Source organism: Centruroides vittatus, unplaced genomic scaffold (assembly GCF_030686945.1).
Source record: "Centruroides vittatus isolate TY-2023 unplaced genomic scaffold, ASM3068694v2 scaffold_1478, whole genome shotgun sequence".
NCBI lineage: Eukaryota > Metazoa > Arthropoda > Arachnida > Scorpiones > Buthidae > Centruroides > Centruroides vittatus.
The window spans coordinates 380,493-392,788 of NW_027122680.1; the positions used below are offsets into that span (position 1 = coordinate 380,493).

At 32.1% G+C, this 12,296-nt stretch overlaps 1 protein-coding gene across 1 annotated transcript; it reads right to left on the bottom strand.

The window, feature by feature from the left end:
• Nucleotides 1-313: 313 nt before the first annotated feature.
• Nucleotides 314-6,785, bottom strand: LOC136987142 (nose resistant to fluoxetine protein 6-like). The gene is made up of 15 exons (XM_067284818.1): nucleotides 6,503-6,785; nucleotides 5,543-5,709; nucleotides 5,363-5,474; nucleotides 4,042-4,138; nucleotides 3,791-3,969; nucleotides 3,533-3,709; nucleotides 3,337-3,430; nucleotides 2,705-2,794; nucleotides 2,472-2,640; nucleotides 1,406-1,485; nucleotides 1,199-1,315; nucleotides 990-1,122; nucleotides 729-915; nucleotides 510-652; nucleotides 314-435 (listed from the first exon to the last, which is right to left on the bottom strand). Exons 1-15 carry the CDS (start codon nucleotides 6,729-6,731, stop codon nucleotides 319-321), a joined length of 2,091 nt encoding a protein of 696 aa, XP_067140919.1. The 5' UTR covers nucleotides 6,732-6,785; the 3' UTR covers nucleotides 314-318.
• Nucleotides 6,786-12,296: the final 5,511 nt, after the last annotated feature.

Sequence of the window (12,296 nt, forward strand, 5' to 3'; positions counted from 1 at the left end):
AATTAAAAATAATTACTAAGACAAGATGTGACAAAAATACCAAAAAAAAATTTAATTTTCAAATAGACAATCTATAACAAAATGCAAAATATAAATACTGATTTGGCAACATGTAAATCAAGTGAATTTTATTTTGTGCTATTAAAACATTTTATTTTATCGGTATGAACAGCGGCGTTTTAAATAAATTCTAAAGTATTCTCCATTTCTTTTTATAAAAACTAAAAAAAAAAATCACGTGTTCTTTGTTTCCAGAAAAAGTTGTCCGCTGACAGGCGACTAATGTTGTGATGATCTTGTGTTGGAGGAAGAAAACCATCATCGTGATCTGTGCAAAAATGTCTTCTCTAATCCTATGATCGGCGATTCGAATACAATTGACAAGAAGAATGACAAAAAGTAAGTGAAGACTAGATTTCCAATTACAATATAAATCTGTTAAAATTAGAAAAAAATTGTTTTATGGAACATAAACAATTTATAGCACTTTAATAAGTTATAGACTTTACCATAAAAGATACTGTAAAATCAAATGTAGTCTCTCTTGTGCTGTAAAATATCACCATTAATACGGGATGTATAAGATAGGCGGAATAGGTCAGGCGACTGAATGGTATCAATGCTTTCCACGATAAAAGGGAATTTACGAAACCTGAAATTAAAACATTTATTATTGTAAAAATAAAGCACGAAACCGAATAGTATATACAGTGACACAAATAATCTACCTCCGTATCCTGTCATGCAGGCAAATGTTATCCATGCTATACCAATTCCCCATATCGTTCTCGCCAAGGCACCATACGCGGATGCTTCGTCCACCGTTGGTAAAATTCCCCTATTAGCAGGCCACATGGCGTAGATGATAAATAGCATCGTAGCTAACGTGACTAACCATCCGGTCATTACCCAATGCTGAACATGATGACGATGATGATAATGTATTTCAAATAAGAGGAAATTTGAAATCGTTATTATAAAGTATTTACCTTTGCTATTGTTATTGGTTCGTGTAAATCGTATAACATGTATCCGAGAAGAATCCCAACTAAATAAGGACCCATTCTACAATAAGGTTTTATATACACAGCTGCAAAATACTCGTTCATCAAATCTGTAGGACTAAATTTATATTTTTAAGTGTTATAGAAAATTATGAATAAAAGGGGGGAATAAAGACAATATTTACAGTACTTACACAATATTAGAAACATAGGGAATTGCTGGATAATTATGAGCCGCTGTTAAATACGCTGTCAGCCCTATTGTTACTGCGAAGAGTAGCGATATAACAGGTAATCCGTATTTCTTCCCTCTAAAAAATTATATATTTTCGTCCAACGTTTACCTTTTCTTGGATCTATATAATTCGCATTCAAATACAACCGCATAAATTTTTTCTTACCTGTGTAAGCTATATATTATGATAGGTGATATGATGAATAGTTGCATATCTACAGCCGAATACCATGTGTGTGAAAGGCACTGAAAAGAAGTAATTTAAAAAAGCTTTACTTAAAGAAAAAAAGTAAAAATATTAAAACTAAAATTTGTTTAATATAAATGCAAAAATTGGTGTAATTAACTTTAAAAAAGGACTTTGTTTAAATGGCTAATTGTCCTAATTTTTACTAAATTTAAAATTACTTGTCTCGTATGAAGAGAAAGGAATCGGTTCAAAGTAGCGTGAAATATTATTATTATTATTTGAGGTTAAACAAGACTATTTTCCTGAAAACAATGGTTTAAAATAGAACATTTCATAGCAGGAAATGTCAGTTTTTCCTGACGTCCAGTTTTGTTTTCATCTCATTGTGAACTGGATTAAAATTTCATTTGTTTTGACGAATAGTTAAGTGAAGTGTTAATCATTACTTTTTTTAAATGTATTAATTAAATGTATCAATGTAAAAATGCTTGAGTTTTATCACATATTGCAGGACCCGCAAGTATAACTGTTGGTGTCTCTGCAGCAGGAACTGATCGCGATCAATCAAGGAGTACGGCCAATAGCTTATAGAAAAATCAGTCTTCTACGATCTCCACGGACAAATGTGAACAGAAAATACTAAGCGAACTCTTTAAACGGCAAATAGAAATTTTATTATCATAATAAATTTGCAGTCGAATAGACTAAGAACTCAATAAGGGATGTAGTATTGAGGTTTTGAAATCGATCTACTGTCCGGTTAAGAGAGGTCGAAACAACAGTAGTGTCCATTTAAGAGAAGTCAATTAAATGAAAATATCACATACTTTTTTTTATACTGGACCAATGAAAACTATTATGGAGGGTTGTCCATTTTAGGAAATGGTGTTAGTTAAAACTCGAACTATAGCGAAACGTCTTAAAACATGCGGGGTTTTTCATAATAATGTACAGTATTAATTATGCGAATGTGTAGAAATATTTAGAAGCTTCCATTTAAAACAAGCAATGTATACATATTAATGATGTTGCGTGAACTCACCATATTTGTTGTATTGATGAAATTTTGCAAATAAATAAGATTCGTCCACCAATTTTCCTTGCACCACGTGTCGTAAACTGATGTATTTTCCAACCATCTCGGACCACTGGATACGTATCTCAATATACACGCGCAGAAACCAATAATCGCCATCATTAAAGGAGTCATTCTGTTGGAATACGAGGACTTAGATTTATAAAGTTAGGTTTGAATTTTAAAAAAAGTACACTCACCTTATGTATCTATGAAAATAAAAGAGAAACACATTAAATTTCCCTGTTTTCTTTATGTTCTTTAAAGTGCAGTAAGCCATAAGAAATCCGCTGAGAAGAGATAAAACACAAGTTGAAAATTATCATGTTTATTACTAGTACATTTGACTCAATGTTTCCGTTTAAAGTGCAACGAATAGTTTTAATAATTCAAATGGTTATTTAAAAATTATAGTCCAAAAATTATAATAGAAATAGGCTAAATAACAAATGTATCGTTTAGTTTAATTATTTACGTGCATGAAAATTCTCTTTCGATATAACTTTTTATGTTTACGGAATTTTACTACCACGTTGTACTTTGAAATGAATGTATTCCGCTTCAAAACACCTATCACAATGCATTGTCATCATATAAACGAACAGCTGTACAAGTGTTCGATTCACTATAGAAATAAGTAGTTATTTTGTCTAATGCATAAGTACATTTACAGGAAATTTGTACCTTAATCGGAACTATCAAAAACAGTGTATTAACTGGGTTACAGCCTTAACATTTGAAATAATTACTGTTTTACATAGTTATACGGTATCCAGGAATTAAACGGGATTAGATACAACACGCAGTTTCTCTCTAACAAATAAAAACTTACCTTAGAAATAAAAATGTGTCTACTGCAAATGTACCATTAGCAAATATCTGACTGAAGAAAGTAATATTAATTGCTGATTGACCGGGTAATTTTCCTAAAATTTTATTAATAAAAAAAAAAAAAAGAAAAAATTAGGAATTATTTAAAAATCGATTAAATTAAAGTGAGAAAAAGCATTTAAAAACTCATATCTTACGTAAGAATAGCCATTGCTCGGCGAATGAAAACGAATGGCCGAAGATGATCCATACCATGCTGATAAATCTTATCCCATGTAACGCATCGATGGAGCCTTTAACGTAATCAACTTCTAGAATTTTTTTCCCGTTTGTCTTCATCGAGAAGCATAGCAGTAGTTTCTCTATAAAAGAACCTACAATAATACATATTAATCAATATAAAAATATAGGAAATTATGATGATATAGATTCCATTTTTTTTAATGTCTCCTCACATCTTTTCTTTGGTTCTCTCCTCTCGCATAAGATTTCGGAAGAAGCCGTCGTTACAGGAATTGTATCGGTGGAAGTTGCGGATTTTTTTAACGTCGATTCGTTGTAAACAAGCAACGATTTTACAATTTCGTACAACGTACCGATAATAGCTAACAGTATCATAAAGCTAAGAATTGTTCTGAAAATAAAAATATATGATTAATACGTAAATACCTTTAAAATATTATTGTAAATGAATAAAAAAGCTTACGTCATGACGATTGCTGCTACGTCGTATCTGAACAGATTTTCATTCGTATAACACGTTGATAATGTGACATTTGCATCTTCTACAACTGTATGTGTGGCTAATTAAAAATAATTTTTTTTAAAAAAAAAGTAAGTTAAAAAATTCTACGATAGATAAAATCACCACTATATTGAACATCCATCTAAATCCAAGACTTGTTTTGAGCTTTATGTCCCTCTTCAATTGTTTCTTCAAATTTCCTGCAATCGGCATCTGTTCCCTGTGTTAAAATTCGGTTAAGGCTTCAGCCTATCGCTGTGAGGGGTCCAGGTTTAATCCGGATAGATGGAAAGACCCCAGGAATTTTTCGGGCGGATATGTCGGGCCCCATACTTCTCCAACCGATGTCCCATGCTAAGATGGGTTTTATTTTAAAAAGGTTCCCACAGGATGGAAAAATGTAAATAGAAAACGTTAGTAATAATCGTAATACCTAGTTTCCTTTTCGTTTAGCCTATGTAATAAACAGGTATTGTGTACAGTACATAGTATTCAATGTACAATCTTAATGCACAAGGCAGATTGGAGAAGACCAAGGAAAGTGTACCCTATCGATTTTTCGAAGATGATTATCTTATGATTAGATAAATAATGCAATTCTACTTGACTAAAGGTCTTATTTCTGTCCATCTTACGAGTCTTTAAAGCGACGTTTATTTTCGAAATTTTATTGTAACCATCCAGCAGAATACAATTCTTTATCAATTAAACAAATTATTAAGGACGAGTTAAAAAAACAAATTAATGAATTACTTCAGTAGAATTTATAGGAAATTTCCTATATTTACCGACCCTTATCGTCTTGAACCCAATTCTTATAAAGTGGGACAGTCTATTTTGATTTGTCATCATCATCTTCATCAACTATTATTTCTAAAATCATTATTAAAATAAATGCTTTTTGTAATTAACAAAATTTTTTAATTGTTACAACTGTATTATTTCTATAATCCTTACACTGACATCAATATACTGGATATACAAGATGGCCTGGCAAGGAAACACCGAAGAAAATCCTTTTGTAACATTTAATATGTACTTAATTTTTAAAATTCGTGAAAATATTTAAATGCTGTAAATCAAATTGTAATTTTAAAAAGGGCAACTGAAGAGGGGAGAAAGCTCGAAACGCATTTTGAACTTGCTTTCTAAGAAATAAACCTCAAAAATTAGGATTTTCTTAGAGAAATCTTAGTTTTTCAGGTATTGATCTTAGAACTTTTAGCCTGGGATCCACCCTTAATCTTATTTCTCAGTTGAAACAATTCTTTCTTGCCCTTACCGTATCTTATTGCCATTTCCACGTCCTTATCCGAACAAACGGAAGGAATGCAGATACCTACATAAGGCCTGGAATCTTTAACGATATTGAAAGGTTCATCGGAATTTTTTTTCTGGAAAAGAATAGTTTATTGTGAGTAATTAACAAATTATTTTAATGAATCCATCTTCGCTTACTTACCTTTAATTTATTTTCTGGAATAAATATCTCTGCAAGGCAGTATTTCCCTCCGAACGCAGAAGTTCGATTGGAAGATGTAAAGGTTTGGATACATTCGGTAAAAAAACCTGGCATGGTCGTACCAGATTCTAAAAATCCCGTGGACGGCTTCCCTGTGGCATCTATAACTGTTAAAAGAACACATAACTGATTATATTGTACAACGGAGATGCACTTCCTTAAGGAAGTGCATCTCCGTTGTACAATATAATCAGTGTGCATCTCCGTTGCACTTGTATGCAACGAAAAATACTTCATTTATAGCTTTAAAAGTTTAAATAAATTACTTAAGTATCCTTAATTGTCTGAAAAGAATTAAAAACACCTGTTGTACGATACTTAATATCAGTACCTATCGTTTCCATTCGACCTAAATTCTAACTAAAAAAAGAAAACCGTCCCCAGTTTTATAAAGACCTTGAATATAATTGAATTTATTATTAGAGATTAAATAAATTAACAAAGTTTAATTCCTTAATCAACAAATTTCACATTTCCGTTCTTGAGGTGTTAGAATTTTAGTGTGTTCCCACATCCCCCTCCTTTTTTTTCCTTCTTCAAGGATATTGTTGAGGAAATAAAACGATCTTCCTCAAGGACGATTCTCGTTACGTAACGAACGTGTAGATAATTTGATTACGTATACACGCTTTCCGAAAACAACTACCGATTCTTAATTTAGACCAGCACAATTCGACACTAGAGTAATTAACCTCGACGAGCATTCTACTCGATAAATTTGCATACACATCTGCAAAATTTGTGGGGGGAGGAGTTAGATAAATACCTGTTTGACTTGTCTGAAAAATATTTCCAACCGTTTTATCGTACGAAAATAATATAGTGTGGAAGATAGTGAGAAAGATAACACTCTAACACTAGTATTAGATACGGTTAAATAATGAAATTAACGTTACTTACTTCTTAACGCCCATAGAGCACCCTTTTTAATTTCTCCTATTAGAAGCGAAGTTGAATTTTTACACGCTTCGGATACTTGAAACGTCGTGTTTGTTATATTACCACTACTCAACACGCCTATCGTACGATCTAACACGAGAATAATCGGTTTTGTATACTCCTGATAGGGAGCAGCGTGAACTGTCGCCAACAAACCGACAAGCGCTACTACTAGCGACCACATCATCATCCCGACTGCACATCAGATACCAAGACGACGGAGTATTTATGCCTCCCACCTTAACATCATACGGACGAAGGTCATTTCATCATCCACGTGACGACTTTCCGCGATGATGATTACAAAGGGGCTGATTGGACATTCATTGGATTATGACGTCACACGCGTATGCCAAGTACTGTCTAACGTATGGAACTACGTAAAGGTCGATACTCTCACCAAGGACGAATATGAGGTGGAAGAATATCGCACATTTTATCTAAAAATATTTTTCTCCATTTAAATATTAATAAAAAAAAAATTTCCGCCAATTTCTTTTAGGTCATTCGTCTTCTTTTCTTTTGAAGATTTTATGGAGAATTTTTTAAATTTTTTTTATTTTTTATTTTTTTTAATTTTCGAGTGTTTTCAGGAAGTTTGTTCGGTACCGTTTTTCTAACTTCTCCGTTTTATAGAGTTGCAGGATGCGTGTATTTGAAACGTTGATTTTAAACACAGGATGATGATGTGGGTCATGGAGATGTTGTCGTTCCCGTTTTTTGTCCACGTCCGTTTTTAGACGGTTTAAAAAATATATAATGTCATATTAGAAAGCATATTTTTGACATTCCCCCCTTCTCAGAAGTTACGCTTCCATTGAAGGTAAACAAGACTTGGTTCTGTTCTGTGGCTCCTTTTTTTTTTTTAATATACACCACTCTCCATTGTTACTGCAGATGTCGTTTACCTGATGCCAGATTGAATTAACTCGGAAATCTGTAAAGTCATTGAAGTTTTGTGCGGTGTCGTTGACATTTTAAACTGAGTTACGATAAAAGTGTATTTTTGATAATTAATTCAATGGTAAACGATAAACAGAATTGATAATTCCTTCCTGAGGTTAATGACGTTTTAATTATTGCCATATATTTATATTTTTATCTATTTAACTTTGCTGTAGAGAGGCCTTAAATGATTTTTAGACGAATTTATACTCGAATTCGCGTGAATAACGTCCGAATAGAAGTAAATGATGAGTTATGGTTACATGCTAATAACCACACCCCTTTATCTTCGGCATTTTAAGGATAAAATATTGTCGGTAATGTAGCAAAAACATAAAATAAAACTATTTTCTTCTCTATATATTGTATAATATTTCTTAATTTGTAGTAGTAGTAGTAGTTGTTGTTGTTGTAATAATAGTAGAATTTTGTTCTTATCGCAATGTGTTGTATCGGTCTATAATGTGGGTATAAACACTTTAATGTTGATATATAATAACACAGCTTCGATTTCATTTAAACGAGCTAAAGGGTTGCATAACTGTAACATCCAATATCCTTGACCTAGATCGATCTTTGATAAGTTGTTTAAATACAATCCCATGGCTGAATTTAGAAGTTGGTAAAGGAACACCCGGCTGTACAAACTAGTGTTTTAAATTTTTTACAACGAAATTAATTAAATTATTTAATTTGATCTTTCGTTCGTGTACTTCATAAGTGTATACTTGTCGCATTCATAAACTACTGTTTAAATTATAGTTTTAATTAATTAAATGTAAAAATTCAGCTATTAATTAACCCGTTGCATTTCTTTTTATATTTTTGCGGTTATTCAATCGTCTCGTATCTTAAAGAAAATGTGATAATAACCGTTTCAAGGCGAACAGCATACAGAGCACGTGTCGACGTTTGAAATTTTTATAAGATTGCATTTTATTACTTTGTTTAATAGTATAAATTGATAAAAGCTCCCATTAAATTGATAGAAATATTATTATTATACAGTTATTTCCTCTTTATATATATTAAATCTGATTTCGAAAAGGTGTCGAAAAGGTTAAAAATTCCAGCATTAGCTCTTGTAGGGCCTATATATTAATATATACACGTTTAACTCTTGTTTTCTCTTGTTAACATTGAACTATTTTTGGAAATTTCAAGAAGATTCATCGCTTTGTTAGTGTTTAATGCAGGAAATTGCGTTATTTTCCTGTATGCAAATTCCATCGAAAGCGATGGGAAGAAAATGACATAAATTTTACTAAATATTTATCGTTTCCGGAATGGGATCAATTTCGCTGGAAAGAAACGACAATACGTAAGAACAATACAAATAACCAGAGTTGAATAAATACAAAGAAGCAATTTCGCTCTCAGATAGGCAATTTCACATATTAATTATGCAGAAATCCTTATTTCAACAACAGAAAAAATTACATAAGGATTAAGGACAATCGATTTGGTGTATGAAAACAAAAACTGCTACATCACTACACCAGTACACGTGTCACTATTTTTCTTTTTATTATTATACTTTTTCTTCCGATCGTAGTGCTTGTAGGTACAGTGCAACAAAGTTTTAATTATTATTATTATTTTTTTGTATCCTTGGCCCGTTTGAATACGTTCCGTCTTTAAAAAATAAATATGAAATTTGCTTCTAAATTAGGTTTCGTGTATATTTACCTATCGAAAAATTAGGTTAGAATAAGTAACAAAGTTCAGAGTTTTCTGTCAGAAGTAGTAAAAAAAAGTGATAAGTACGACGTAGATTTCAGAGTATGTTAACAAACAGTTAATAATCATTGTTTATTATTGAAGAGATTAGACAAAAATGGAAGGAAGAAGAGGGAGAAAAGAAGAAATTACAATAAATAAATGTTAAAAATGGCGTCGGTGTATGGCCCAGAAGAGCTACGAGTAGGGTTTATTGTAAAAATGTCTTCGTGCGTTTCCCACGCCTGGTAAAACGAAGAATGTGCACCCCTGAGGTTTAGACATGACCCACCAGGTGTTTTGTGTTAAATCTGTACGGTATTTGTAGAAATTGGGAAATGTTGGTAGGTTCAGTGACCGTTCAATCGCTTCTGGTGACAATAGGACACGATATGGGGAAAGAGGGTGAGGTGTCGAGAAGAAGACTGATGACCATCATCCATGTTGGATTGGTTCCTGGGAGAAAGTATGAGAAATCACTTTGTTGTTGTCAATGACTTCTATTATCAACTGGGAATGTTTTCCTTCTTTTCGAACCGTGTCTTAACTATTCAGTTCCTCGAGTTGTGGGCAAATTTTGAACAGTTGGATTATCAATTTTTAATCTATTTTTCCCCCATTTGCAAGATTTTTGCGGTGTTTCTAATGTTTCAATAAGGGGGGAATGTATAATAATTTCGTTCATTTCTATTGTAAATGCACACGAAACTTAAAAAATAAATTATATTAATCGGGTCGAATGTTATAGAAATAAATGAATAAAAAAATAATAAACTAATTTTTACTTCTAAGAAAGATCTGAAGAGATTATTGAACCTGTATTAATTCTCGGAATATAAATACAAGTATATATTTTTCATTTATTAGTTAAGATATTTCGTTTTAAGGGAATGTTTATGATTAAGCTAGTGATAATTTTCCAAATTTATATATATTTTTCGATGACAGAGTTCGTAATTAATTTTTTAAATGTATTTTCCAGGCTCATAGCTGCTTTCCCTACACTACACGGCACGTTGTTTCCTCTCCTATCTTAATTCTATAGGAAAATCGCGACATATTTAATCAAACTTCCTATTTAAAAAAAGGGGGAAAGAAGAAGAATAGGAAAAGAATTGGAAATATTAGCAATTAACTTAATTATATTACGTTGTAATTAATTAATTATGCAATTTATAAACACAAAAAGTTAGGTAGTATATTCGAGTCATTTTATACTATAGTTTCTGTTAAGATGATACCATTTACTACCTAACACCATTAATTAAACTTCATTATCTTGCCAAACTTTAAAATTAGAGGGCCAAATTACCTATAATTCGGGAAGGCCACAAATGTTTCCTGTATTTCATATATACAAAAAGGCCCGTTTCTATCCTTTATAAATGACGTACCAATTGTTTGTGGGCCAAATTTTACACATATTTTTTCTTAAACTTGTGTGGTTATTTTTCTGTGTAGTATATTTTGTAATAGAGTGACGTAAGAGAAATGTTAGCAATTAGCATATACATTTGGATATTTGCCAGTCTGGTTGCAATTAGAAGTCTTAAATTTTAAGTATTATTATTTTTTTTTAAATTATTATTAAAGCAAAAGTTTGCCGTTACGAAATTTAACTTAGGGCGTAACGTGCTACTTTATTGTATAAAAAATATTTAAAAAAAACCCTTTTATTTTCCCTTCCCTCTTTCGTTTTCTCGCTCTCAAGATTAAAGGTGAAACATTTTTATTGCCAGATACAGAATTAGGGCGGTGGGTCTCTGGTACATGTCTAGATTTTGAAGCATTGGGGTCAGTGGCTCTCATTAAGTACGTATTTAATGATTGAAATTTGATTTGCGTATTTTTAGCATGGGGCATAAAAACTTAACAGCGATGTCAACACCGAAAAAAACAAAAAACAACGAGAAGGAAATGGAAACGTGTTGCTGGAAATCTTAAAGAACTCGAATTTTAAACACTATCTTTTATAGTTAAGTAAATGCTTCCTCCCGGTACGATTGACCTTAGTGTATTAGTTCAATTGTGTGGACTACCTGTCATCTTTCAACTTCTTCAGACGGTCGTCGACCGCCTCATCAGTTCATCCACACTACCGCAATTAGGACAAGGTCATTCGTTCATGAACTGTCTACACGATGTTCTGACTCATCATCATTTTTTTTCGTCCACTTTTTTTTCGTATAAGATAAAAGGAAAGCGCATCGACAGAGATAACTGTTTCTGAATACACTACATTTAAAAAATACACTGTTTTACAGTTGGAATATTTAGAGTTACATTCACCTTACCCATTGTTCGGAACTGGTTTTGTACCGTTTTATTATAACGAAATCGAGTTGTGTAAATAATGCAGTGAAATTATTCGTGTTAGTAAGTAAAATTTGACTTTCGCTTTCGATATTTTTTGTTTTCACTTTCTAAAATCGGTGTTGTAACTTTACCATTGCAATCGGTCGGGTGTTATCTGAAACAGGTCCTCTTGTTTTTCTTTAATTTTATTTAATTAACTTCACACACTCAATCTAAATTGATAAGAAAGTGAAATCTGGCGTTGGTATCATTATCTTTAAAGTGCTTTATTACGGAATAGAGGGTTTAATGACTGTTAAAAGGTTCTGAATGTGGGTGTTGTTGACCAAAAATTCTTAAGACAACGACCTAATAATATGCAACGTCTGCAATTATCTTCCGAGTGAATAGCCTCATCGGTTATAAACAGATTGCTGCGTCATTAACTATTAACAACACTTCGGCATGAGTCTTTTCTATAATTGTTTTATTTATTTTTACTGTGTGAAATCTGTAGAACTTTCACTCATATTTTTTTTTTCAACGTAACTTTTGGTTAAGTAAATAATTCCATATAAGATGATGTTACGACTAATAAGTGCGAGATCGATGTTACGCAACGTGTTGGTCGAGTTCAGGTGAGAGGACTCGAAAGGTGACCTTGAAATTGTGTCTAATAGGAAGAATGTTGTGTCTTATCATTCATACATAACACTTGCCTTGGATGTCGTAAATGATAATTTCACATTATCTTTCCTATATACGCGTGTTTTGCTTGAAAAACTTTGACGCGATT